This window comes from Acomys russatus, chromosome 5, assembly GCF_903995435.1.
Source record: "Acomys russatus chromosome 5, mAcoRus1.1, whole genome shotgun sequence".
Taxonomy (NCBI): Eukaryota; Metazoa; Chordata; class Mammalia; order Rodentia; family Muridae; genus Acomys; species Acomys russatus.
The window spans coordinates 77,814,471-77,842,259 of record NC_067141.1 but is presented as its reverse complement, the minus strand read 5'-3'; the positions used below and the strand labels follow the sequence as shown (position 1 = coordinate 77,842,259).

The following is a 27,789-nucleotide window of genomic DNA, read 5'->3' as shown; positions in this document are numbered from 1 at the left end:
GGCAGGCACGTGTGCAGGTCATTGGTATGCGTGGGGGTTCAAGCAGAGGTATGAGTTTAGGATCGCCCATCTTGCCTCTCTTGGGACTTTGGAATATCTGTGTAGACTTTACAATTTAAGCATCCCGGATCTGAAATGTGAAAGCATAAGTGCTCCAAATCTGGAACTGTGCCCACAAAAATGTTCAGTTTGGGGGCCTGTTCATACCCTGGACTCTGGTATTCAGGGTGCTCAGCTTCTGGGGAGTAAGGTGCTCTGGCAGACAGTAAGATACACGTGCTGATCCTGCCTGAGACATCCAGGAGAGCTTCCTAGAAAACTGTTGCAAAAAGCGAGGTTAGGGGAGATCTCTCAGGCAGAGCATAGATGCAGGGGAGGGCTGAGTGGTAGGAGGAAAAGTAGGGTAGAAGGAACTGATGCTGATGTCTTTGGAGAGCTTTAAGTAAAAAAATGAAACTTTCAAGAGGAAAAAACAAAAGAGAGCAAGAATCAACTGGGAACAGGACACTAGACGCAGCTCAGCGGGTGTCACCGTGGAAGGTCTGAGTTAGGACGCCGATACTGGCTCAGAGGAAGAACAGAGAAGTGAGAGACTTTTAAAGACCAGAGGCATTTGGTGGGCCTTTGAAGGTGTTTAGGGTGGTCTTTTAAGTTGTAGTTTGATGTTGAGTGCATAACAGCACCAGGGAAGACAATTCGGAATACAGCGAACAGGAAGTTTCTGTGAAGGACAACCATATGTTTACAATTTAGCAGACGGAGTTGCTCATAGCACATCCAAACAGAGATGTGAGAACAGTACCGGCCTGGGGATGCCGATGCTGTGCTGGTGAGAGTCTGTGTCCAGTGTGGTACCCACTAGCTACCTGTGGAGTGTGACTAATGCACACATTGTACACTGTTTTTTATTGTAACTGATTACAGTTCAAGCAGCTACTTGTGGCGATGGGCTGCCATTTTGGGTCGTGCAGGGAGGAAGCTAGAGACGGGTAGGGCTAGTGGCCTGCCTGGTCCCTAGAGGTTTGCTGGGTCTGGTGGGCTAAACCAGGCCTTCTCCAGGGGTGGTGTGGACAGCTTATACTTAGGAAGTTTACTTGTCATGTTTCTGAGACAGCTATGACCGCCTCCTTCCTTCCTGGGCTGGCTGTGTTGCCGGCTGTGGCTTTAGAAGAAATGGCTTCCTTCAGCATTAGGGGCTTAGAAAATGGAAAACCAGCGTGAGTCTCGCAACACGTGCTTTGCCTGATATTGTCCTTGTTTTCTCCAGTGCCTCCATTTTCTGCTATTTCATACTGTCAAGCGGTTGCTCCTCACCCGGCTGCACATTAGGGAACTCACTCCTTTAGCAACAAAACAACGAAGGTGACAGACTCCACCCCAGACTTGGTAAATCACGTGGGGTGGAAGAGGCGCCTACTGTGGAGAGGGGTTCAGGGCCCTGTGATTGCCAAGCTCCCCAGCTGGCTCAGTGTGCTTCTAGGATTGAAAAGTCTGGTTCTCAGGCATGCTTCCACACCACTGCCAGGATTTGTTATGACAAATGGCTTTTCACCACATTAGCTTCCCTCCCCAGCCAGCCATGTTGGGGTGGGGTGGGTTAAAGTCAGCTCGAAACCCAGGACGTTCTTTTGTCACGTGCTCAGGGTCTGTCAAGCTTTGCAGCTTCCATAGCAGTTACCATGGCTGACACTGGATGACACTAGCCTGTGGTAACTCATTTACTCCCCAGGATAAGATTGCCAAATCCGTACTCCGAGGAAGCCGAGGCACACAGAGACGGACTCCCAGCCAAAGTGTGCTCGTTCGATTACTGTTCTGTCTGACATCGTGACATACGTGAAGCTGGTAAACTGAGGCACCCAGTCTTTCCAAGCTGGGAGCTGCTTCTAAGGATTGCCCTGCCTAATTAGCTGTGTACACCTATTTCAAGCTGCTAGCCAGTTCTGAAGCAATAAAAGAGTGCTTTCTGTGAAGATTCTTACCACGCACGCGCTAAAGAAGCAGCCGACGGGGTTGGGGAGATGGCTCAGAGGCTAACAACGAGGGCTGCTGTGGCAGACGGCCTGGGTTTGGTTTCCACCACCCAGCAGATGGCTCACAACCACCCTCACCTCCAGCTCTTGGTGACACAGTGCCTACTTCTGGCCTCTGCCGGAAACTGCACTTATTTGCACAGACACACATAATTTAAAGAAAAAAGAAAACAAGCAGAAGTGCCTGAGTAATAGAAACCACTGTGTTGATGATGCTGATAGGGGCAAGCCTCTATCGGGACAACACGTATTCATGCGTGTGTTTGTGTGCACACGGATGCTGCCCTGTTTCTAACTTCAAAGAAGTAAGCATTTCCGTTTCCATCTGCGCCTCGTCCCTGCTAACCCCGACGGTGACCGGCATCCTTCAGCTCTCCTTGTGCCTTCCCGACTTAAGCACCTGCTCTTTATCTTCTTTACAGTTTCATGTAGTTATAAAAAAGCATCTTTTCTGTGGTTTCTATTAAAATATGATAGGTGAAGAGTTCTTAATTAATGCTTTTAATAAAGAGCAAGCAATTAGGAGTTTACTGTGTTTTGTCTGAGTCTACTGGCAGTATAATGGAAGCATGGTGTGAGTATTGCAGAAAAGCTTTTCAAGACATTATTTGATGCTGTAAATGGAAAAAAAATATTTCTTAATGTCAATACGCAACTACAGTTTTATAAGCCATTACTGCTTCTATAGACCTCTGTAAAGTAGGTCACTACTGCAGTGTTAAATCAGTTTTGATGTGATGTGTGCACACACACCATGGTGCACTGCGGGAGTCAGAGGACAACTTGGGAGCTGTTCTTCTTTCATCCCACGGATACTAGGGATTGAACCTGGGTCATCAGGCAAGGACTTTTAGCCTATGGGACATCTCCTTGGCCCTGATTTTGATTTTAAAACTTTTTAAGTTAAAAAAAATTGTGTGTATGATGTGTGTGTGTGTGTGTGTGTGTGTGTGTGTGTGTGTAGATATGGGCACATATGGGGACCTCCTTGGTCTGCCTTGTTTGAGATGGGGGTTCTTTTTGTTGTTAACCTCTGCATGTACCAGGCCATCTGTCCCTCAAGCATCCAGGGACTCTCCTACCTCTGCCTCCCAGCTCTGCCCAGGAACACTGGGCTGATAGATGCATGCTGATGTCATACACACCTTTACGTGTGTCCTAGGGTTCCAGCTTGTGCGTCAAGCAGAGCCATGTCTACCTAACCCTGCAGAAACATTTATGTGCTAAGCAGTTTAAGTTCAAAACCTCTCAGTAACATATTTTTATCTTTATGTTTTGGTAGAATAATGAAGTTTGGGGCCGTGACCATAGTCCACTGCCCAATGGTATCAGTGCATATTTAGGAATCTCTTCCTCAGTGTTTGTTTGTTTCTGTTGAAGGACACTTTTCAATGGTTGTCTAGATCCTAGGGCAATTTGTTTCATGCTCAGCTATTGGATGCGTGTGGTGAGGCCAAGTTCAGAGGGCTTCGTTTTGTCAAATCTTTACAGTTGAAGATGTCATAGTTTGCTACGGGCTCTGTCTTGCATGTGCGTACAGAGCTGCTTTGTGACTGGTCTAATTCCTGGAGACTTGTGTGGGTACGACGTGGTGTCTGTTCGTTCCTTAGTACACTCCCATCACAGCAGGTGCTCCAAGCTTTGTGGATCACGGCCGGAGGGACAAAGTGTTAGTTGCTCATTTATGGCAGAGAATTCTGCCCTTATGGTAAACATACATTTCTAGAGCTGGTGGCCAGCTTGTCCGCAATGTTCTTCTTTAGGCGGGAGGGGAGTTTGAGACAGAGCTGTTGTAGGCCGAGATGGACACTGCTGCCTCCGTCTTCCTAAAGCTGGAATCACAGGCATTTGTCACCATGCCTGGAACCCATCCGGGATGCCAGTGAGGTTATTGGACTCAGGTTTTATTTCCGTCTTAAGATTATTAATAGAAACAGGAAACCTTTTTTTAAAAAGAAAACTCAACCACTTTTAAAAGATAAATCCCAATTAAATTTTTTTTTTTTTTTTTTACAAAGGTGAGCGTGCATCCGATGCTTCCCCGCTCTCTGCGACAGTCTCTCGCAGTCAGGGGAGCTAGGCTGGCCTCAGAGGCTCTGCCTGAGGTCATTGTCTCCAACTTGGTAGTCTCAACTCTGGGGAGGCCTCAAAATGCTGCTTTTACTAAAATATGAATATGGGGGTGCAGGATATTCCAGTACACCTCCCCCCTTTAGTGAAATGAAGGTTGTGGGGTCTGGCATGGCATGACTGCTGCCCATCCTGCCTGGAAACTGATATCCTCAGCCAGATACCCACACATGGGCCCTCAGCTCTGAATAAAGTCAGCAAGTGGCGCTGAGTTGAACATGCAACCATACTGTATTTTAAGCAAGCCTCTGGTGTGAGCACCGTGAATCGTGTCAGGGGTAGGGGGTGACTGCAGGGTCCTGGGAGCTTTGCAGGAAAGCTGAGCATCCCAGAGTACTTTTCAGGGGTCCCTTCTGGCCCGTGGGTCTCCCTGATGACCTGGTGTTGTGGGCTCACACCTGAAACTTGAAAGCAGAAGCTCTTTGTTAGCTTCTCCACTCTGCCAAACTTAGGGAACAGTAACTGGGGGTCAGCTGAGTTCACAGGCTTTCCTACAGGGAACTTTTGAGAGTTGTAATGCCGCTTTTTTTTCCTTTCTCTCTCTTTTAGCAATAGGCGAATATGAAGACCTTCGAGCGGAGAACCAGAAAACAAAGGAGAAGGTTCGTACTGCACCCTCCCTTTCCTTACAAGTGTAACAGTGCGGTGTTCAGCCACCAATCTCAATCAGATGTGAATGAGAGATTCCCCGCCCCCCCTTTCCTTTCTCTTGCATATGTGGTTCAAGCTAGTATCAACTGCAGGCTCCAGGTGGTAAAGAATAGGAGGCATGCCACAGAAGGCACAGGCCTGGGGGATTGAGTACCCAGCTAAATGTGTAGCTAGGCACCAGGGCCAAGCCACGCAAGTCCTCGAGAATTATAGTTTTCTCCTAGCAGTCAGACTTGGGCATCCCAGGACTCAAAGACTTGTTGGGTCCTGGACGGAGCTAGGTATTGGTAGCTAGGTACTGGTAGGTAGCTAGGTATTGGTAGCTAGGTACTGGTAGCTAGGTATTGGTAGGTAGGTACTGGTAGCTAGGTATTGGTAGGTAGCAAGCTGCCTCATGCACTGTTTGAACTTTTGCTTCAAAAGTTCAATAATAAACCAAAGCTCAATAATAAACCAAAGTAGAAAAACACCCAGTGTGAGTACAGGAGGAGTGTGACGAATATTTTCACAGGATCTGTAAGTTTTGTTTTTAGCTATTAAGCAAATGAATTCTGTTTTCTTTCATAAACCGTCCTTTTTAAGTCTCTGGAAATGTTTACTTAAGATTTGCGACTGCCTGCTGCGTTATGAGAGCTTCATGACTGTAATCCTGGCACTTGGGAGGAGGATTGCCATGAGTCTGAGGCTAGCCTGGGCTACAGACTGCGAGATTTGTGAATGCGTGTGTGCAACTGCATACACACACATGCTTGAATGGACACATGCATTTTTCTCCTCCTGTCAACTTAGGAAACAAAAGGACTGAATAGAAAATGAAAAAGAATGGGAGGATACAAGAGATGGGATAACAATTTAGATGTAATATGAATAAATTAATAAAATAAAATAAAAAAAGAAAAAGAAAAAGAAGGGAAAAGAACAGGACTGTGGACTTGTTTTTAAATATAAATGAAAGGAATATATAAATTTAAAACGTTGTCCCGCTCAAACTATGAACCAGCCAAGGACAACACGTGCAGTAAACTTCGAACCCCTACCCAGACCTAGCCAATGGACAGGACATTCTCCACAGTTGAGTGAAGAGTGGAGACTGACTTTCACATGAACTCTGGTGCCCCATATTTGACCATGTCCCCTGGATGAGGAGGTCCGGTGGCACTCAGAGAAAAGATGACAGGCTACCAAGAAGAGACTTGATACCCTATGAGCATATACAGGGGGAGGAGGTCCCCCTCAGTCACAGTCATAGGGGAGGGGAGTAAGGGGAAAGTGGGAGCGAGGGAGGAATGGGAGGATACAAGCGATGGGATAACCACCGAGATGTAATATGAATAAATTAATAAAATAAAAAATAATTAAAAAATAAATTTAAAATGTCCTTTTTTAACATAAAATCACTAAATAAAGTGATTTTTATCAAATAAGATATGCAAAATATTTTTAAAATGTCCCTGGCTGTGGGTAGATAAAGCAGCCTTATCCTTAAAAAGGATAAGATTATGATTGTTTTATTTGCAACACCTCAGCTTTCAAATTTCAGAACAAGAGTTATAACAGCAGTCAGTCAACCTCATAGTTATAAAACCTATAGCATATTTGGAATTAATTTATTGGGCTCTTAACAATCAGACTTTTTCAGTTACTAATTTACCAGTTGCCTAGATATATAGGCATATAGTTCGGCTGGCAGTGATAGTAGCAGTGAGTGCTTTAGCTCAGATATTATATTTGGTTTTTAGATCATTATTTTAAATTTAGTTTTTAAAGCTCCCTGCTTGTAACAATATTTATTTATCATATATATGTTATGATATATGATATACACTGTCTATATGTAGGTATATGTGCATATGAGCGCAGGAGGCCAGCAGAGGAGTCCCTACGGACTGTCCCCCACCCATTGTGGATGCTGGGAACTGAACTCTGGTCCTCTGTATGAGCAGCAAATGCCTTCAAACCCTAAGCCACCTGCCTCCCCCCCCCCCCCCGGCCCCTCCTTTGTGCCTTTGTAAATTCATCTTGGTCATTTCTGAAATCTCGTTTCCTTTTCTCTCTTCAGCTACCCAGGGAATGGTAGATGGGGGTAATTTAAAAAAATTCCACATGGAAAGGGGTCTGTTACATCCTCCTAAGGCGAGACAGCACAGAGAGCAGTTTGAAAAGATGTTCAGTTCTGTTATCACAGATTCCCCCGTACACAGACATCCCAGGGGTGCCGAGGAGTCAAGAGAATGTGGATGTGCTTAGACCCTGGGTCTCGGCCATCATTTCCCGGAGTGCTTAGTGTAGGTCGTTTGTTCCCCTTTGCTCAGACACCCAGCCAGCCTTCAGGTCCAGGTCTGCTTTTCAGCTAACAGGGAGGGGAAGAGCCAAGCAGTTAGAGAGGGCAAGATGGCTCAACAGGTTAAAAACACGTGCTGGAAAAACAAAAACAAAAACAAAAAAACTATAGACCCCAGCTTTGATCCCTAGAACCCACGGTAGATGGCAAGGCTGACTCCCCCAAAACTGTCTCCTGATGTCCTGTGTGGCACATGCATGCATGTACACACACGTGTGTGGCGCATACATACATGCATACATCATGCAACACAAGCACAACAAATGAAAATTATGTTTGGGTAACTAGGCAGAGGGATAGCAGGCTGGTGTGACTTCCTGTGGCAGAGAAAGGGAGAGATGGGATCCCCGCAGCACAAGAGGGGAGAAATCGCAGGCTTTGTTTGCCCTTCCCCTCTTCTCTTTCTTAGTCCACGGTTCTCCATAGACCCTGAAATGCCCCCAAACAGCAGGTCTGTAAACACCTGCTCTCCCCGGTGTGTCACGACTATGGCTGTTTAACCCAGAGCCTCTTTCTGCAGCAGTGAGGATTTCGGTGAACTGTCTGCACTGCACATGGGATTAACATTGTAGGTTAGTTAAAGGGGGGACAGGAGTGACCTCGCCCGGTGAACTTGCTTCTCTGAGCGGAGGGTGGCCTGATGCGTTCGCAGCGTCTGTGGGCGTTATTGACCTGTTTCTGCCCTAATTCTTTAAAAATAACTATTCACAGAAAGGAGAAGGAAAATGAAAGCAGTATGGTATGCCGTGTGCCGGGTGAGACAAAGAAGAGAGAGTGGCTTTAAGTCCACCCTGCTCTGTTTACCGTCTGTTAAAAGACTGGCCTGCTTATTACTGCAGATTTTCCCCCAAAGGGAGGGGGTGTTACAAAGGGGAGAAGCATGTGATAAAAGCCTTTTTAGACTATGTCGTAGAACAAGTGAAAGCAGCTTTAGTTCCGGAGGTGGTAAATGGAGGACACGGTTTTCTCTGGGAAGGCACTTGCGTGTGCCTGGCTGTGTGAGCTTTATCTGGTCTACGTGGACAAACACAGGCGGCCGCCTTTCCTCTGTGGGGTCGCAGCCCGGCGTTAAGTCACTGTGGGCAGGCATCGGAAGAATTCCTTTTGGTTATCATTGATTCAACGTAGGGAAATTTGGCCAAATAAAGGGAGTGGGGGGAAAGGCGAGGTGAGTCCTTCTTGCCAGGCTTGGAACCTTGTTGATGAGAAGAAAGGGCAGATGTAGTTCCGGACCTTGGTGGATGCCGCAAACCCCTCGGTGGATGCAGGCTCTGCATGGGAGGCAGCTACTCAAAGGTTCTGTTTGCCTATCGAGCACTATGGGACATCTGTGCCCTCTGACTTCTATGACAGAATGGTTTAGAAAGACTGTTTTAGCCTCATTTTATACAAGTGAAGATGGGACTTGAGGTACAATGAGTTCCAGAGAATCTACAGGTGACTAGTGGCAGAGTCTGGGTTTATACCTGGGTCTTAGGACCTCCACGCTCTTTTACAAACTGGCAAACTTAAGAGACTCGTTCCATGATGGGCCTAGTTTTGTTTTAATAACTGTGTGTGTGTGTGTGTGTGTGTGTGTGTGTGTGTACATGCATCTGTGCGTGTGTGTGTGCATGCATGTGAGTAGGCATTTGTACGTGCGTGTGTGCAGAGGTCAGAAGACAGCCTCAGCTCTGTATTATTCATTTCTCTGATGCAGCCTACGTTTTGTTTGAGAAATGTTCTCTCATTGGCTTAGAACCTCACCAAGTACGCTAGGCCAGCTTACCAGCAAGGCCCGGGGTCCACTAGCATCTGCCTCCTCAGCTCTGGGATCACGCATATGTGCCACCATGCCCAGGTTTTTTATGTGGGTTCCAGGGATAAAACTCAGGCCCTCACGTTTGGGCAGCAAGCATTCTATGGACAGAGCAGCTTTAAAAAAAATTTTTTTTTAATGTTAATGTAGGACTTTTCCATAGCAAATTTTCAGGCCAAATACCTGTCTGGGTCGTATTGCACTGCCAGTTAGTGTGTATTGAGAAACTGAGGTTTAAGTATCAAATTAGTCTCTTATTAGAAAAGTTATGTCTGTCTGTCTGTCTATATCTATAAACTCTGAGACAGCACTGGGGGAATAGAAATGGAAGGTTTAGGGGTGGACCAATGGGTTTTGTTGTTGTTTACCTATCTATGTGTATGTGCACATGTATGCGTGTGAGTGTGCATGCCACAGCACACATGTGTGGGTCAGGCGATAGCCTGCTGGAATCAGCCAGCGCTCTCTTCCTACCATTTGGGGCCAGGGATCTAGCTCAGGCCATCAGGGCAGGAGGCGGTCTCCCTAAGCTTCCGAGCTGTCTCGCCAACCTTGGGCTCGTGTTTTAACGGGTCCTTTTTCTTTGCAGTCTTCCACCCCAGCAGTGGATGCTCGCCATTTTGTGTTTTTTTTATAGAAGCCTTTGAAGATGGAATTGGAATCTGTTTGAATTTGTAAGGAAAGTGATTGAAGAAGCACCTTTGGCTGAATGCCTTCCGGCTGCCAAAGCATAAAGGAAAATTTATAGAAGTCTTACCTTTTAGTAAATTCATCGATGAGGGGCGCAGGTCAGTTGACAAATATCTGTGCTGTTGCTCTGCAACTCTCTCTCCAGCGTAGGTGGGACGAGGAGAGACAAAATGGCTTGACCCTTGCTTTTTCCTACGTGCAAACTTTCAGTCTCTTTTAATGACAGACTTACATGTAACTGATCCATAAGCCTCCTGTAGCTCTCTTACAAGTAGAATTATTATTTTTGTAATAAACCATCTGTATATTCCTTATGCACTTGTCACATTGACCGAAAGGATTTGTTATCATCTCAGTGTTACACAGGAAACAAACATGTGCTATGGGTTCTAGTGAAATGTAAAAACCTTGAGATTTTCACATGTGTCTTCTGGTCTTGTGGATGAGGGTAAGCCGGGACTGTGCACTGGCCTCTTCTTTCCACACTTTTTGCCCATTTTCCAAATGGCACCGTGGTCAGTGTGTGACATGGGCAGAGAACTGCCACGTTCGTGTTAACCAGCTCTTCTAAGTCTGTACTTGGGAGCATGCAAAAACACGTGCCTGTGCACTTTAGAATCAGCGGAGCAAAGCCTGTTTCTTCACTGCGGCTCCATCACTGTATTCAAATGCTAGTCACCTTTCCACAGCTGAAGGACTTCTCTGGTGACCTGCCTGAAATCCTTGTCATAACTGGTTTTCTTCTCCTTTCCTATGATGGGGGAAAGCCTCACTGATCTTTGAATGAAATGGTACTCACATTTGTCAGGGGGTTGTGATGTGTGTGTGTGTGTGTGTGTGTGTGTGTGTGTGCGCGCACACATGTGTATGAGTGCACGTGTGTGCATGTGTGTGCTCATGTGTGTATGTGTGTGTGCATGCGTGCATATGTGCCTGTGTGTATGTGTGCACATGTGTATGTGCCTGTGTGTGTGCACGTGTGTGTGCATGTACATGCTTGTGTTTATGTGTGTGAGTGTGTATGTGCACTCCCATGTGTGCATGTATGTGTGCGTGCACATGTGTGTGAGTGCATGTATATGCTCATGTGTGTATGTGTATGTGTGAATGCATGTATGTGTGCCTGTGTGTATGTGTGCTGTGTGTATGTGTGCACATGTGTATGTGCCTGTGTGTATGTGTGTGTGCCCGTGTGTGTATGCGTGTGAGTGTGTGTAGAAGAAGGAAATCTGTATCATAGAAGAATGTCTTCCATTAAGTAGTATTTATGTTTAATATTATTTCCAGAGATAGAGTTTTGAAATGCATAAATGTTTAAGTGCCTGATTAGAAGTTGCTTGGGTGAGCTACTGTCACAGTGCGTCAGGCAGTTCTGTCAGCCTGCCAGGAACAGTGAATGAAAAGAGAGAGACTGAGACAGACACTTCCCAAGACTTGTTTCAAGAAGCAAGATATATGACAGTGTTTGCATCTCGGCTCGGTTGTCTATTGTCACAATTTCATCCTCTCGTGTAATATTCAGAGGTGAAGGTCCCAAGTATATTATTTAAAAAAAAAAAAAAATCAATAAAGAAGCCATTCTAAAGAGCAAGATCTGCATCCATTATGCTAACTGTTCATGCATAATACATCCGCATACATGCGGCTTCTTTGAGATGGAGTGGCAAGTGGTTGTGCCAGAGAAAAAGTAATTACTTAGCAGTTTGAAAGTGAAAATGAGTCTCTCATTAGCAGCAATCTATCCAGAAACAAAGAAGGAGGGCCTCAGTCCTGACGACATGTGCTCCCATCTCACACACAATACCTAGAGTTTGGAGACCGCTGCACGACAGCTTGGGTGGGGGCGGCTGCCCCCCCCCCCCCCCCCCCCGTTTAGTGCCTGTGGAAATTGGAGGGAAAGAACTTTGAATTGGAAGAAAGAAGAACTCTGCAAGAGAAAGGAGCAGAAGGAATTCCATGTGGTGGGAATGATTGACTGTAAGAAGGAAGCCTGCTCAGACCCGGAAAACACAGGCCAGTAGGAGCCACACTCAGCTTGCTGGAGCGACTGGCGTGGCGGGACTCACAGTGTACCACCAAAGGCTCTACAGCAGGCAGCGAAGTTCAGTTCGGTGCTATGAGTGTTTTCATTTTAAAACAAGTAACCGGGCTATAAAAGGAATGGACCTCAAGAAAAAAGGCGTGGGGCTAACCCTTCTTCAGGCAGCATAAGCCTGGGCCCTGCCCCTCCAACTCTGCAATCTTTCTGTTTGTAGCATTTTCCTTCAGTCCCTATTCCCTGCTCTTTTCACTGTTGATTCTTGTTGCTGGATCCTAAGTTTTGTGACACTGCAGAGTCTAGGATGTTCCCTGTCAGTACGGAACACAGTGCCTGGCACTAGAGCAGCAGTTTTCAACCTTGTGGGTCACAAACCCTTTGGGGGAGTCGAACAACCCTTTCGCAGGGGCCACTTAGGACCATGGGAAAACACAGATATTTACATTATGATTTGCAACAACGGCAGCAACATTACAGTTATGAAGTAGCAACAAAAATAATGTGCTGGTTGGGGGGCCGGACACCACAACGTCAGGAACTGAGGTAGAGTCGAGGCATTAGGGAGGTTGAGGACCACAGCTCTGGAGGTAGACTGGTGCACAGAGGAAGGGAATAGAGGCGGCAGAACCCCACTTCAGTCAGCTGTAAGGTGCTCGCCTCCTCACCTGTGGCCTTTGATCCTGTAGGTGTGTGGAGAGAGTACATGAGAATATCTCTTGGGCTCCAAACTGTCCTTTCCATTAGTTGACAGTTCTCTGTTGCCTGTATATGTCAGGATGATAAAATATCGGGGGAAGACAGACACAAGGTGGGATGTTGAGGTTTTGTTGCATAAATCACACACAAAACGGCAGATTGTAAACCTTGCCTACATCAGCCTAGTGCTTCTAATGAACCCAGATAAAAAGAAATCTATGCTGACAGCGGCAGCCGATAGGTAGACGGGGAGCAGGAAGATGCCAGTTCGTGCTGGAAGGACACTCCACTGCAGCCCAGCCTCACAGTCTTCTCAGGGCCTGACGCGGCTTCTAAGCCAGGTGAGATTTCACAGGCCTAGATGAAACTTAACCATGACATCTGGAAAATAGCCTGGGCTGCTCACACAAAGGCTTTCAAACCCACCAAGACCAACCCCGCCCCCACCAGTCACTCTACCACTTGCTAAATAGACAGACAGTGCAGCTGTAATGTTTACTCGGTTTGCTTAGAGCGGCTGCGGGGGTTCGACTCCAGCCTTGAGCTAGAGAGAATGGTTGTGCTTCCTGATTAAGCAATGCAGTCCAAAGAACATCTGTTGCTATTACAAAGTTTTCATGAGCAATTCTCAACACAAAAGAGACGGTCTTTACAGACGGTCCAGCTGCCTGAGCCAGGCAGAGGAAAGGGTAGGAAGGGTGCACGCATCTCTGTGCCACAAAGATATAGGGAGTGCTGCAGGGCCTGTGCTCCCTGCAACGGCTCCGTGCTGTTGAGTAAAGGCTGAGTATAGGTCCCTGCCTTCACCTGAGGTGATGGCATGAGTGAATGTTTGCACTGTTGCTTGGTAAATGAGTGCATATTTTACAGGCCCCGCATTTGCAGCCTGTGTAACCCCCTCCCCAGCCTTTCAGCCTTTCAGCATAGCAGATGGTAAGTTCAGTGGCTGCCAGTTCTGTCATAATGTGGTTGCAGAAAATAGAAAGCAGAGCAACATGGAGGCCCCTGGGAGAGCACAGCTGGGGTTGGGAGACAGCTTGTGGCTGTTTCTGTAGCTGGAGGTTAATGTGTGCTGGACTCTACAGAAGCCGTTTCCTGCACCTTGGACTAGGATCTGTTATCAAGCAGAGTGTTCACCTTGTAATGGCCAGCAGCACCGACTCTCCTCCTGACCAGGAAATGGGAGTGGTGTTGGTGGTTGGTGTGGGAAGCCACTGAGTGAGTACATGTTGTAGTCGGGTGAGAGTGCTGAGCCCCAGCCCTGTTTACACCCCCATTATGCAAAGTTTCAGTGAAAACTGGGTACAAAGTGGCAACTGGATACACCTTCAATTCCTTTGAGAGGCACAGGGAGACACTCAAGTTACTGACGTCATAGTATCATCCTATAGCACCATCTCTTGATGAAGATGCGTCTGCAGAGGATTCCTCAGACCCGCAGGGATGTAGTTAGAATGGGGAGCACCAGCTAACATGCACTAGGCGATCAGGACTCAAGTCTCCTGATCTTGTCAGAAATTGTGCATTCTATCTGAGCCTTCAGCTCCGTGGTACATCGGTGGAGTGGGGTGGACAGCCTGGCAGAAGTTTGGGGGAGGTCCGAAGTAAACAAGAGCCAGTTACAGAAAATAAGAGGACCATCCCGAAGCAGCTGGCCAGCAGTGTCATGGGCACAGGTTGCATGGTCTGCTATTGCTCATCCAGGTGCTAGAAGCTGATTTGAGAATCCAGAGCCATGAGGAGAATTTTCAACACATAAAATAACAGCAACAGTAAGTGTAGTTTGCCTGTTATTTTGGAGCTAGGAAGTCTACGAGATGCATTGCTTGTGTTACAGAGGAAGGGTTCCCCAGGAAACCTCAGTGAAACAACATTCCTCTGAGGGAAATAATGCCCGGTCCAGCCTGACTCGTGTATGACGAGAGTGGGCTTTTTACTGACTTAGCCCTGTGCAACACTGCATGTATTGCATTCCTGTATTCCCTTCGTGGATGTGCCCTGTGGACAAAGGGGTGTGTGTGTGTGTGTGTGTGTGTGTGTGTGTGTGCGCGCGCGTGTGTGTGCGCGCTTCATTCATGACAGTGTGCAGGTACCCACATGTCACATAGAAGCCAGGGGACAGTTACCAAGTGTCACACTCTGTCATTCCCCACCAGGTCTCCTGCAGTCTGTTTCTCTCTGTCCTCCCAAAGCTAGAGCAAAAGCATGCGGGGCCCAGCCCGGCTTAGATGTGGATGCACTCTTATGCAGCACTGAGCCGGTTTCCTATCCCTGAGATGGGCCTTGACAGCTCAGGGGTTCTTTAGTGTAGCAGGCCATATATAGTCTCTTAAAGAAGGAATAGAATTTAGCTCAAGGACTTTAGGCGAAAGTAGCATGGAAGAATGGGGAAATAGTAGGACCCACAGGGTCCTGGAAACCTACAAGAAGAACTTTATGACAGGCATATTTGGGTCCTGGGGTCCTCCTCAAACTAAGGCACCAGCCAAGGAGAATATAGGCAGTAAGCTTCGAACCCCTACCAGGACCTAGCCGACGAACATGATATTCTCCACCGTTGAGTGGAGAGTGAGATCTGACTCTCACACGAACTCTGGTGCCCCTTTTCTGACCACGTCCCCTGGATGGGGAGGCCTGGCGGCACTCAGAGGAAGGATAGCAAGTTACCAAGAAGAGACTCGATATTCTAAGAGCATATATAGGGGGAGGAGGTCTCCCTCAATCACAGACATAGGGGAGGGGAGAAGGGGGGAAGTGGGAGGGAGGGAAGAATGGGAGGAAACAGGGGAAGGGCTAACAATCGAGATGTAATATGAATAAATTAATAAAATAAAATAAAATAAAATGTAAATAACACTTCCTGTTGGGAAAAAAAAAAAGAATTTAGCTCGAGGATAGTCAGTGTTTACCAAAGCGGTGCGAGGGTTCTTGGGAAGCCCTAGACTGAGCCGGGCAAGTGATACTTCTTGCGCTGGGTAAAGCAGTGCTGACACCTGTGTCTGTGTGAGTGAGTGTATGCGCACCCTGGTACAGTACCCTTGGAGGCCAGAAGAGGCCACCAGATTCCCCTGGAGCTGGACTTAGGCACTTGTGAGCTGATGGCATGTATACTGGGAACTGAACTGTCATCTTCTGTAAAAGTGGTATGTGCACTCTTAGCTGCTGAGAGCTCTCTCTCCAGTCCCTTGAGAGATATCATGTCTGGGAGGAAAAAAAAAGAAAGAAAGAAAGAAAAAAAGTGCCACTGCTGTGTGTAAGTTTATTCTTGCTTCACACTTTGTCAAAATTAAATTTTAATCATATGAATTTAACTTTTTTTCTCTTTTATTTCAGTGTGACAAAATTAGGCAAGAACGAGATGAAGCTGTTAAAAAACTGGAAGAGTTTCAGAAAAGTATGTAAGCATTTTGGTGGAATAATAATCACTTGGCTTTGGGGAGTGTGTGCGTTGACCCACTGACTGCAGGTGTACAGGTCATATTTTTTGTTGTTGCTGGGTTTTTTTTTTTTCAAGATAGGGTTTCTCTGTTGTACATATTGCCAAGAGACCAGAAATAGTCCCATTTGAAAAAAAAAAAATTGCCCTGGCCTCACTGTGGCCTTGACATAAATAGAATAAGCATTAACATTCTATGATTGTCTTACAGACATTTAAGCTTCTAATAAGAAAAATTTGCTATAGAAAAATAATCAAAGGAAAACAAAATCAATTTGTTACCTAAACTCCCTAAGAAAAGCCAAAGTTAATATTTTACATTGTATTCTGTATGGCCTTTCATTTATGAAATGTGTGTTCCTATAAAAAAGTGTATCAGTCAGATTCTATTTTATAGCCTTCTCTCAGTAAACAAGGTGTGTCTCATTGCATTTGAAATGCAGATTATTCCTAGTGTCTTTTTATTCTATAGTATATAATCCATACACACATAATAGATAATAGTATATAAACCATAGTATTGTAGTTATTGGTCCTCCATTCCTTTCCTGCCTTCTGAGGGCCAACCCCTGCCACGGTTGTACATATAGCCTGTCATTTTATGGCCTAGTATTTTTTGTTTATACCATATGGATCATGAAATATATGTATAGTGTAACCATATGAAATATTTGGGGCACTTAAGGTATCATTTGTCATATAGTTATTGATATACATATCAATCGTTCACTTTCATTACACTATTGTGCCTTATATGACTCTGCTGTGATTTGATAGTATTGGACACTGCACATTTCTGTGTAGCATGTCTTACAGTAATACTAATGATTATATATGTAATATCATCTACATAGTAATATGGCGCTATAACTTTGTTCTTTCATCGTTTCTGATTTTTTAAGTGCTATCAATGACGCCTGGCAGGTACTCATGTCTTTGTAAAATCTGATTAGTTGCTTGGATTAGTTCAAGAAAAAGACATATGCCAGAGATTTGGGCATATAGCTACCAAAACTTCATTGCATATTTATAAATGTGCTCTTAGCATATTTCTAAATGTTCTAAATACAGGATGGAGTGCACTTGGGCAGCATAGCCCCTCCCTAGCATATGTGAGGAGGCCCCGGGTTGAGTCCTAGCACTTCAAAGAAGACAGTCCAAATGGGTCAATCTGTGAAAGAGACTTTAGCAGGCAACGCGTATGTCTGTGGCCTCCGTGGTGGCCGTAGTTTCATGAGGGAATATTTATCCCCCTCTTCAAGCTATGTATATTAATTATGTAAGTAGACTTCAGTAAGATGGTCAAGGAAAGAGCAAAGAGTAGTTGCCATTTTCTGGAGTTGGAGTGTTTGAAATCACTCTCACTAAGTTATGTCCTCAGAAAAGAAATAGTAATTTTTTTCCTAGGTTACTTTTACGTGACATATTTATCCTCTAAATCAGAACATAGATAATCAGATTTTAAAGTGTCATATGGGAATATGTCATGGACAAAGAGCCAGACATGCAAGAAAATACTCCGCTCATTGCAAGCTGGGCCTTTCTAGATCCCTGTGCAGAGGCACTAGGCTGAGCCTTTCTAGATCCCTGTGGAGAGGCCCTAGGCTGGGCCTTTCTAGATCCCTGTGCAGAGGCACTAGGGTGGGCCTTTCTAGACCCCTGTGCAGAGGCCCTAGGCTGGGCCTTTCTAGATCCCTGTGGAGAGGCACTAGGCTGGGCCTTTCTAGACCCCTGTACAGAGGCACTAGGCTGGGCCTTTCTAGATCCCTGTGCAGAGGCACTAGACTGGGCCTTTCTAGACCCCTGTGCAGAGGCCCTAGGCTGAGCCTTTCTAGATCCCTGTGGAGAGGCCCTAGGCTAGACCTTTTTAGATTCCTGTGCAGAGGCACTAGGGTGGGCCTTTCTAGACCCCTGTGCAGAGGCCCTAGGCTGGGCCTTTCTAGATCCCTGTGCAGAGGCACTAGGCTGGGCCTTTCTAGACCCCTGTGCAGAGGCCCTAGGCTGGGCCTTTCTAGACCCCTGTGCAGAGGCCCTAGGCTGGGCCTTTCTAGATCCCTGTGCAGAGGCCCTAGGCTGAGCCTTTCTAGATCCCTGTGGAGAGGCCCTAGGCTGGGCCTTTCTAGATCCCTGTGCAGAGGCACTAGACTGGGCCTTTCTAGACCCCTGTGCAGAGGCATTCCCACATGGTAAAACATTTCACCTTTCTGAAAAAAGGAAACAGCTGTGAAGTGTAATAGTTAAAGTCCAGCAGGCAGTTATTTCATCATCTGACTGCAGCAAAGAGCATCTCAGGGTGATCATGGTGCTGTTTCTGTACGTGGAGGATGAAAGACGTGGTTGACACACCCCTCGCTTGTGCACGGATGGACGGCAGTTGCCTCCTCTAGTGTGGGGCTGACGGGGAGGAGCAAGCCCATGGGTATTGTTGCTAGTTACTGGGCTTGAATTATCGATAGTGGGCTGGTGTGCCCTGTGAGGTGGGTGGTTCAGTTTACCACAGCGTGTTCCGACACTGGTCGTAGGTAGGGATTTGCCTCCTATGTTTCTGAAGAATGGAAACAACTTCCCCACGTTGCTTTTATCTACCATGCCCCTTCAACAGTGGCTGATCATTCTAAGAGTGACTCAGACTAGGGCCTGAAAGGCCTCATTGAAATGCTAACACAATAGCTGCTATTGTTAGATGTGTTTAATTTTTACTTTTAGTAAGCCTGGGTGGCAGGAAGTCAGAATGTGAATTCTTTAAAGAATACTTTTTGTACATTAGTTGTGAGTGTGTGCACACGTGTGGAGGTCAGAGGACAAACTGTGGGAGTCAGCTCTCCCTACCATGTGGGTTCTAGGGGTCAGAATGAGGTCATCAAGACTGGTAGCAAGCGCCTGCTGGCCCCACGATGGCTCTTTGTTCAGTCTTAAAAAGAGAATGGGAAATAATGGAATTTTATTTCCTAAGGCTGGGATGTATCTCAGTTGGTAAGAGTGCTTGCTTAGTTTGCAAAAAGTTGTAGGTTTGGCTCCCTAGTGCCACATAAAACGAGGCACTGTTGTTGTGTACGCCTGTAATCCCAGCACTCAGGGAGGCAGCAGGATTGCAAGTCCAAGGTCATCTGTGAGTATATGAGTCTAAAGCCACCCAATTCCAAGACCCTATCTCAAAACAAAACACAAACAAAAGAAGATTTCATTTCTTTAAAAGCTGTGTTTGAGATAACTAGTCCGTGGCATTGAGCAGAGGACAGGATTGGAGGTTCGGAATAGAAGCGCTGCTGACTCTTCACCTGGAGCTCTGCGGGGTGTGAGCCGGCCCCGAGTGAGCTTCTACATTAGCAAACTGTTTTGTGCTGTTTAGGATAAAGTGAGAGATGACATGCACGAAAGAGCTCACTCTGTACTTAGATGCAGCAAGTGCTCTTGCTGTAGGCTGTGCGGCCATCTTAGTTTTGGATGCTGTACGCTGTACGGCCATCTTAGCTTTGGAAACCTCCAGGCCCCCATGGGCACCATGGCTCTGAGGAATCACTTGGCTGTGGCTCTGGCAAGGCCTCTGCTTGGCCCAGGTCTTGCTCAGCCTGGCTTGGCCTTCCTTTCCTTGGGTAACTGCACCTCTGCCCGTGGCTCCCTGCTGTGCCATTCTTGGCCCTCTGCCAACCCTCCCTCAGCCTGTCTGTGAGTTTCTCCACACAAAGAACACCACCCCAGAGGGAAGCCATGTGCCCACAGGAAAGCCCCTTCATGTGTTTGAGGCTCCACGGGCAGATCCTGGGTAATGTTGTTTTCCTGCAATGCTGCCTACTTCTTGGTTTTCATGCTTCTTGAAAGCCTTTCTGGGAGCTGGGAACATAGCTCGGTTGGGAGACTGCTGGGCTTGGTCCTTAGAATTGAATAGTGTGCAGATGTGTAATCTCAGCGTTTAGGAGGTAGAGGCAGCTGCATGAGAAGTTAACATTCATCTCTGGCTATGTGGTGCATTTGAGACCCTGTTTAAAAACAAAACAAAACGAAACAGAATCACCAGCAGCAAAACCCCCACCGCTAATAGCAACAACAGAAATCTTTTTTTTTTTTTTTTTTTTTTTAACAATCTGGTACTAAAGAAAGGGATTTGTGTTATGTTCAGGCCCTGTGCTTCAAAGCTCCTGTGTGTTGCCCTGCAGTGGGAGTGGAGTGTGGAAAGGGCTTACTAAAGTGGCAAGAACAAGCCTCAACTGTAAGAAGTTAAAAAAAAAAAATGTCATGGAAAACTGGAGTGTTCTAGAAATGGGTTTTGCCTGGGACTTATCAGTCAGAACTTGGAATGAGTTACTCTACCTTTTAGGGGCCCCGTGTTGTCAGATAACATGCCAGGACACATCTACTTTGTAGAAGTGTTTCTAAGAACTCATGGGATCACAGTCTTAGGACAAAGAAAGACCCAGGCCGGCTCAGCAAACAATGAGCAGTTCTGTGATGCAGAGAACGTTCTAGAAGGATGTTCACAAACAAACTCAGACCTGGTACCTGTCTTCAACTTTTCAACCCGAAGGCTTACTTTGTAGGTAGTGTTTTTCCAGTGTAAGAGAAGCAGACATACATGAGGCATACATGTTTTACAGCTGGGTGAGGTGGCACATGCCTGTGAGGACAGCCGCAGGAGCGAGACCAGTCTGTTCTACAGTCTGTTCTAAGAGCAAGTTCTAGGGCTTTCAGAGTGCACGTGTTTTGCAGATGACAAAAACCTGTTAAGTGAACCCCCAAGCCCTACAATGTGATGTGCTTTCTCGTGGTCTGTATATAAGAGTGAAGGATTTTCAAGTCATAGACGAAGAAAGGCAAAATTTTGCTAATTCAACTAGACTGGTGGAAATACCATTCAGCGCTCTTTTATTGTGCATGCGAGTTCCTGAAGCCTTCATTTTATTGACTTTAATTTCATTTTATTTTTGAGATGAGGTCTAATGTATCTCAGTTGGGCCTTGATCTTCTTGTACCTGAGCATGACCTTGAACTTCTGATCTTTCTGCCTCTGCCTCACGAGTGTTAGGATCACCCTGTGCATTCAGTGCTGGATGGTGGGGATGGGACCCAGGACAGTATCGGAGCATCCTGTATCCTTGATCCAGCAGTTATCAACTCAATACCTGGCCGCCTGAATGCTCCCCTGGCTGACCATGTTACAATGAAGCTAGCGCTACTCTTTGTATTGCTATAAAAGTTACTGACAATAAAGATTTACCTATGAATCTTTGTTTCAAAAGCATAGCTACAGTCTTAGGCCCTTTTTTAAAAGTTTAACTGTATTCTTTTCTTTTCCTCCTCTTCCTCTTCCTCCTCTTCCTCTTCCTCCTCTTCCTCTTCCTCCTCCTCCTCTTTCTTCTTCTTCTTTTTCTTTTTCTTTTTCTTCTTCTTCTTCTTCTTCTTCTTCTTCTTCTTCTTCTTCTTCTTCTTCTTCTTCTTCTTCTTCTTCTTCTTCTTCTTCTTCTTCTTCTTCTTCTTCTTCTTCTTCTTCTTCTTCTTCTCCTTCTTTTCCTGAGACAGGCTCTCTCTATGTAGTCCTAGCTGGACTGAAACTTGCTGTATAGACCAGGCTGGCCTCAAACTCAGACATCTGTCTGCATCTGCCTCCTGAGTGCTGGGGTTAAATGTATGTGACTATATCAATCACTGTGCCCTGCTGACTCTGCTTTTTTCTTTCTTTAAACATTGTATCATACACAAATGGAATATCATAAGTAAAGTATCCAAGGGTCATAGGTACAAGAAACATTCTAATTATTAAATGAACAGATGAAGGGTTTTTTTGTTTGTTTGTTTGTTTTGTTTTGTTTTGTTTTGTTTTTTTAGTAATCTCTTTAATCTTTAAAAAAGAAAACTTTAAATCTTTTTTAAATATAAAATTTTTCCTTTCAGATAAAAGGACAAATAGGCCAGGTCAGATTGCCCAGTGGGTAAAGGCATTTGCTTCCAAGCCCAGTGGCCTGAGTTCAATTCCCAGGACCTACGTATGATGGTGGAGAGAACCCACTCCAGCAAGTTGTCCTCTGAGCTCTGCTCCACCATGCACTGTGGTTGCACGCATGCGTGTGCACGCGTGCACACGCGTGCACACACACGTATATTCATTCATAAATACAATAAAAGTAAAGCAGAAGGACAAGCAAGCTCATATTTCAGAATGAGTTCTGTTCTCTATCGTGTGACCTGACGTTTGGCTTAGGAGGAGATGCCTCCTTCTAACAGATATAAGTGGCCTTTATTGTATATCCTTCTGAGCCCAAGGAGTTGATCAGTTTGGTATTGGGTGGGTTCCTGAAACTAAATATTACAAAACAGTTTAAAATGTTCTTCTGTTTCTCTTCCTGAGAGAGAGAGAGAGAGAGAGAGAGAGAGAGAGAGAGAGAGAGAGAGAGAGAGGCCCCTCCCCCACCCGCCAGAGCACACCCAGCGCCTGAAGAAGCAAGTTAAACCACAGGACAGCTTTTTACAAAATGTTCAGAAAATAAGGGCTCCTCTTCTTTATTTTATTTTATTTTTTTGCTAGGCCTAAGCCTCTCAACTGCAGAATGATTTTTTTCCCCTTACTTTCACGAGCAAGAATGTTATCGAATAAAAAGTCAAATTCCTATGAAAAATGCAGAGTGTTTATGTTTTTGTTATGAGAGTAGAAATACCAGATTGTGGCAGAAGATGTCAAGTAGTTAAGGCTAAAAAATTCAAAGTAATATTTGATGTTGTAAAGATTGTATAGGTTTCTTTTCTCTTTCCTTCACATTTTTGAAGAACCTACCTTGTAAACATAGTGATAAAATGCCAGGAATATTAGGATTTTAAGGAAATAATAGAGCCTATTATTTAAACTACAATATAAAAGGCAATTACATTGATGAAGAGCTACATGGGCTTTGTGTCTGTGAATAAACTTGGCCCGCGTTCAGCTTCTATTTGTTTCTCTGGTATAAACACATATTGTGTGTGATTCCAGTTTAATGGGGCCCCGTTTGTATGCCAAGCAGCTGCATTTTAGGACCTATTGCGTGATTTCATAGCTCTCTGAAAATTGGTTCTATTCAGAACAGGAGATAGAAGAGGACAAGGGGGGGGTGGTGTGGGAGGGGGGGAGCCTCAACACACAATCATTTCTTTTCAATTGGAGCCAGAAAGGTTGATGACAACATGACCATTGTGTTACAATGATAAGCCTACTAAGGCCCCTGTACCTCTCATCACAGCTTTCACTCCACAGCAGATACAATTTAATTCACTGCTCCGTCAGCAGTGCTGACACCATTATGCCGTCTGTCTCCACAGTTATAATCACTGTCCTCTGAGAAATGCAGTTGAAATGATCTTGGGCAGTCAAAGAAACTCTCAATTAAGGCTGCCACTTCCAATGTGTCAGATTGTGTCTTATGCACTTGGTACAATTTTCACTTCCAATCCTGTTTATTTACAATGTCTACCAGTAATTACGCTTAACGTGTCATTTAGTGAGGGGGGCCCCTGCCAAGCCGATTGTTGGGTGCTGCCGCACCATTGAGTGGGAGTTTCTCGAAGTCAATGCCATCAGCAGCTTTTAGGCCCTGATGGGCTGCGGTAGTAACGTTGATAATGCAAGTATCGCACTCATCAAGTCATAATTAGATGCCACTCAAATGTGCCACTTGTAATAACAGTGTTGATTCATGTTTTTCTCGGTGACTGCAACTACTAATTAGTTAAGTGGTTTTTGGTTGGCCCGCATTTGCAACAGATTATTACCCCTGAAAAAATGTCAAGGTTAGGGATGCTTCTGGCCACTTAGTTCTGCTTTATGAATTTGAATATTAACATAATAAGAACTTTGGACAGACTTAGGAAGTAATACATTTTTTTTGTATTTAATTTAGAAAGAAAAAAATTTCCCCTGAGTTTAATCATAATTGCAGGTTAATTAAGCTTAAATGAAGCAAAAGTAATCTGTCTTTGTGTTATGCGAGCCCAGTGCTTTTTGCTAACTTTATTGGGTTTCACATTTGGGTGTCCTTTAATTTTTATTTTTTTTCCTTATGCCAAACAAATGGAAGTCAGTCTGCATATGTAGAGCTCAGGTTGAGAGTCTGAGAGTTCTTCTTCTGACTAAAAATATGGGTGGGGAAACAGCCCTTTTTTTGTTGTTTGTTTATTCTTCAAAATATCATTAGATGCTAAATTAGCATATCTTTACATCTACATTTACATAAAGCAGCTACTAAAGAAAATCTAAAGATTAAACAGTTTTTCAAGTGTTGGTAAAATTTGATTTTTTTTTTAAAATCTTCCCCTAATGATACTTTATGTTGCAATAAGCAATCTATGAGCGCCTGTCTTCTCATCACATGGCCTGTAACTCTTGGTGCCATGCTTTCCTTAACTGGAGTTGATGAAATAACAGGAGCTAGTTTGTCATTGTTGAAGATGACGGTCACAACACCTTACCAAACTGTTCACATTGCTAAACAGCCACAAGATCAATTTAAGATTCATTTTTTTCCCTTTATTTCTGGTGAGCTCATTTTCCATGTTAGATCTACAAGTTACTATCTAGGCTAACCAGAAGCTGCCATACTGCCACTTTTTATTTATGGAAGCTTCTTTTGTTTATTTGAGTAGATGTGTCTGTTGCCATGGAAACAACAGCATTAAAAATAGGCTGTTGGTGGTGGGGGGGGGGGGCGGCTGGAGAACAAGTTCAGCTGGTAATGTGCTTGCTGGGCAACTCCAAGGACCCAGGTTTGATCCCCAGCACAGAGAGCCAGGCATGGTGGAGTGTGGCCGTGACCCCTGACCTGGGAGGTGGACAAGGGGATCCCTGCGTTCAGGTTTAGCTGAACCAGCAAGCTCTGGGCCGGTGGGAGACCCTGTGTTATAAAAACAAACTGGATAGTTTTGGAGGCATGAAACAGTGGGAGAGCCTGCCCTGTGAAAACACCGTGAGTAGCTTCTGAGGAATGAGTCCCAAGGTGACCTGTGGTTTCCACATGCATGGATACAGGCATGCATGCATGCGTGTACGTGCACTCATGTGCATGTGCAACACACAACCACACACACAAAATCTCACGCACACACACAGACACACATACACACACACACACACACACACACACAGACAGAGCCTTTTAAAATATTACAAGCCAGGTGGTGGTGGCGCACGCCTTTAATCCCAGCACTCGGCAGGCAGAGGCAAGCAGATCACTGTGAGTTCAAGGCCAGCCTGGTCTACAAAGTGAGTCCAGGATAGTCAAGGCTACACAGAGAAACCTTGTCCTTGAAAAACCAACTAATAATAATAATAATACGAAGAAGAATAAAAATAAAAATTTTACATAGTGATAGCCGGGAAGGTTTGCAGTTTGTGTGTGTGCAGTTTTTCTGTCTACATACATAATAACGTCAGCTGAGATTTAATTAAAGGCAGCTTCTGAGGAACTGTTCAGCCCTGGCCAAAGGTCTAGCCGTAGGAAGAATTGGAGCATTCTTGGTCATGGGGCAGTGTGTGGGCTTCTGGAACGGTTGACTAATCCTTGAATTCTGAGGCTCTTTTTCCTCCTCATTCCCAGTTTCTCACATGGTTATCGAGGAAGTGAATTTCATGCAGAACCACCTTGAGATAGAGAAGACGTGTCGAGAGAGTGCTGAGGCCTTGGCGACAAAGGTGAGCTTGTGTAAGCCAAGGGGCTGTGCCTGGGCTTCTGGGATCCCACTTGGTCTTCTAAGGAGCGGCTTCTCTCCCGCTCTGTTTCCAATTCTTCACTCACTTGTCTGCTCTGATAAGGAGGTGTAAGGTCCCAAATCCTGGGATATGATTCTGTAAGCATCTGCCTGCAGAGTCCATTTCTGATTATAAAAGAGCCCCCCCTCGGGGTGTGTGTGTGTGTCTATGTGTATGTCTGTGTGTATGTATGTGTGTGTGTGTCTGTCTGTCTGTGTGTCTGTGTGTGTGTGTCTATGTGTATGTCTGTGTGTATGTGTGTGTGTGTCTGTCTGTGTGTCTGTGTGTGTGTGTACATGTGTGTGTTTCTGTGTGTGCACGTGTACGCGCATTCTCAGCATTTGTGCCCATTTGACCCAGTAGTTCCTGGGGTAGACTGTTAGACTTTCCCACCATCCCAGCATTCAGCTACAGCCTGAGAATGACCCAGTGTTGTGCACAGGAACACTGAACATTTTCCGCCTGAGCCTGACGGGAGAGTCGGCCCCAGCAGCACATTTCAGGTGGTTATCTGTGAAAGCCGGGGAGGGCACATGGAAGGTGACCTCCACCGCGCGGCTGATTGCCTGTAGCTGGTGATTTTACCAAGTGTGTAATTTTCTATATTCTGTCTCATCAGAATTACATTATTATTATTAAAGAATGTTTTTATCTCTGTCTTATGTATTTTGGGTAAAAAGCGTCCATCAGAAAATGGATTACAGCAATTTCCAACCAAGTTTCATTAGTAATGCTTGTTGATTCGCCCCTGCCCCTCATACCACCCACCTCTAAAGTATTTCTTTGCAAGTGACTGAAGTTCTACTATCAATAAATAGATAAATAAACAAAACAAATGCATTTAATTTGTATGTATTAGCCTTATGCTTGCTAGAGGTATCTGCTTAATTGTTTACGTAACGACACTACACTAGAATTCATAAGTTACTGAGTCAGAGCCTGACCAGGAAGATGAGTTTCCATGTCCAACTTCTGTCTTGTTACTTCTCTGACGCACGTACAGCAAAGTTGCTGCTTTGAAAGCACTGACAGGATGAGTGCGCGTCCATCGCTCTCACTGCCTGCACATCCCTAGAGTTTTTCAGTCCGTGATACGGGACTTACTTCCGTGTACATTCCCACATAGACATGTACACACACACACACACACACACACACACACACACACACAAACCGTTTCAAAAAGTAAATCTTTAAAGTGGAATTAGGGAAACACAATAGATGTGCTCATTGTATGTGAAAGGTGCCGTGGCCTGATACATGCTACAGACATCATGAATAGATGTTAGGCATATCCTGTTGTCAGATCTGCAAGTGGGCTGCATTTCTCTGAGCAGCAAGGTTTGTGTAAATAACTTATTTTTCTATACCTTTGTAATGAAATTTCAAATGGGCCATTCTTACGGTACAATTTGACCTCATCATTTTTTTTTTTTTTACAAGTCCAACTCCTCTGCTTTGCTAAAATATGCAGGCTAAACTGGCAAGTGACCATGTATTTGAAGCCATATGATTCAAGCTATTGACTCTTCCCTTTCTTCACTGTTCTGTGCCCAGTGTGACCACGGTAATGTGCACGTAGCAGTGAGTTCAGCCAGCATAGAGGGAAGGCAGGGTTCCTTCGCCCTGTGATTTAGAGAAAATTCAGTGAGTAAGCACAGAATTACCCTCTAAGAAGACCAGTAATGGCAATGAAATCCCTTCCCCAAAATTCACAAATTTGAGCTCTTCAAGGATGTCCATGTAAAGTGCATCAAGACTTCACTTGAATAAATCTTGTATTTTTCTTTCAATAGATGAGACTGGCCTAGGGCTCAGGGCTCCTTTCTCTGCCTCCTACCTGCCTCTTTGTCACTTGCTTTGGGGCTTTACTGCAGGATCTTTCTGCTCTCAGTCCTGTAGTGGAAGTGGGTTGTCCTCACCTCACGGCTAGACATGCAGGAACCCTGCCAGCATCCACATCTCTGGGGAAGAGATACAATTGGCTAAATGTGGTCATGTGCGCTACCTCTGGCTCCTTAGCTGTGGAGGATGGCATTGTCTTCCCACAGAAACCAGATGAACAGAAAAGAAGGGAAGCTGGGAAAACAGACCTGTATTCAGTATTCTCAGCATAGCATCAAATGGAAATTTACTTGAAACAAAGAGATTTTTATTAAGACTATTAATGGCTAGAAATGCTGATATTTTACCTAAATGCCTTCTCTCTCTCTCTCTCTCTCTCTCTCTCTCTCTCTCTCTCTCTCGTGTGTGTGTGTGTGTGTGTGTGT

At 45.2% G+C, this 27,789-nt stretch overlaps 1 protein-coding gene across 2 annotated transcripts in view; it reads left to right on the top strand.

Annotated features, from left to right (window-relative positions):
* The window catches only part of Shtn1 (shootin 1), a 108,603-nt gene that overhangs the window by 11,017 nt on the left and 69,797 nt on the right, over positions 1-27,789 (top strand). For both annotated transcript variants that reach the window (XM_051146860.1, XM_051146862.1), the window contains exons 2-4: positions 4,713-4,765; positions 15,711-15,771; positions 25,368-25,462. In XM_051146860.1, the coding sequence (XP_051002817.1) occupies positions 4,713-4,765; positions 15,711-15,771; positions 25,368-25,462 (209 nt within the window). The remainder of the gene's footprint in view (positions 1-4,712; positions 4,766-15,710; positions 15,772-25,367; positions 25,463-27,789) is intronic.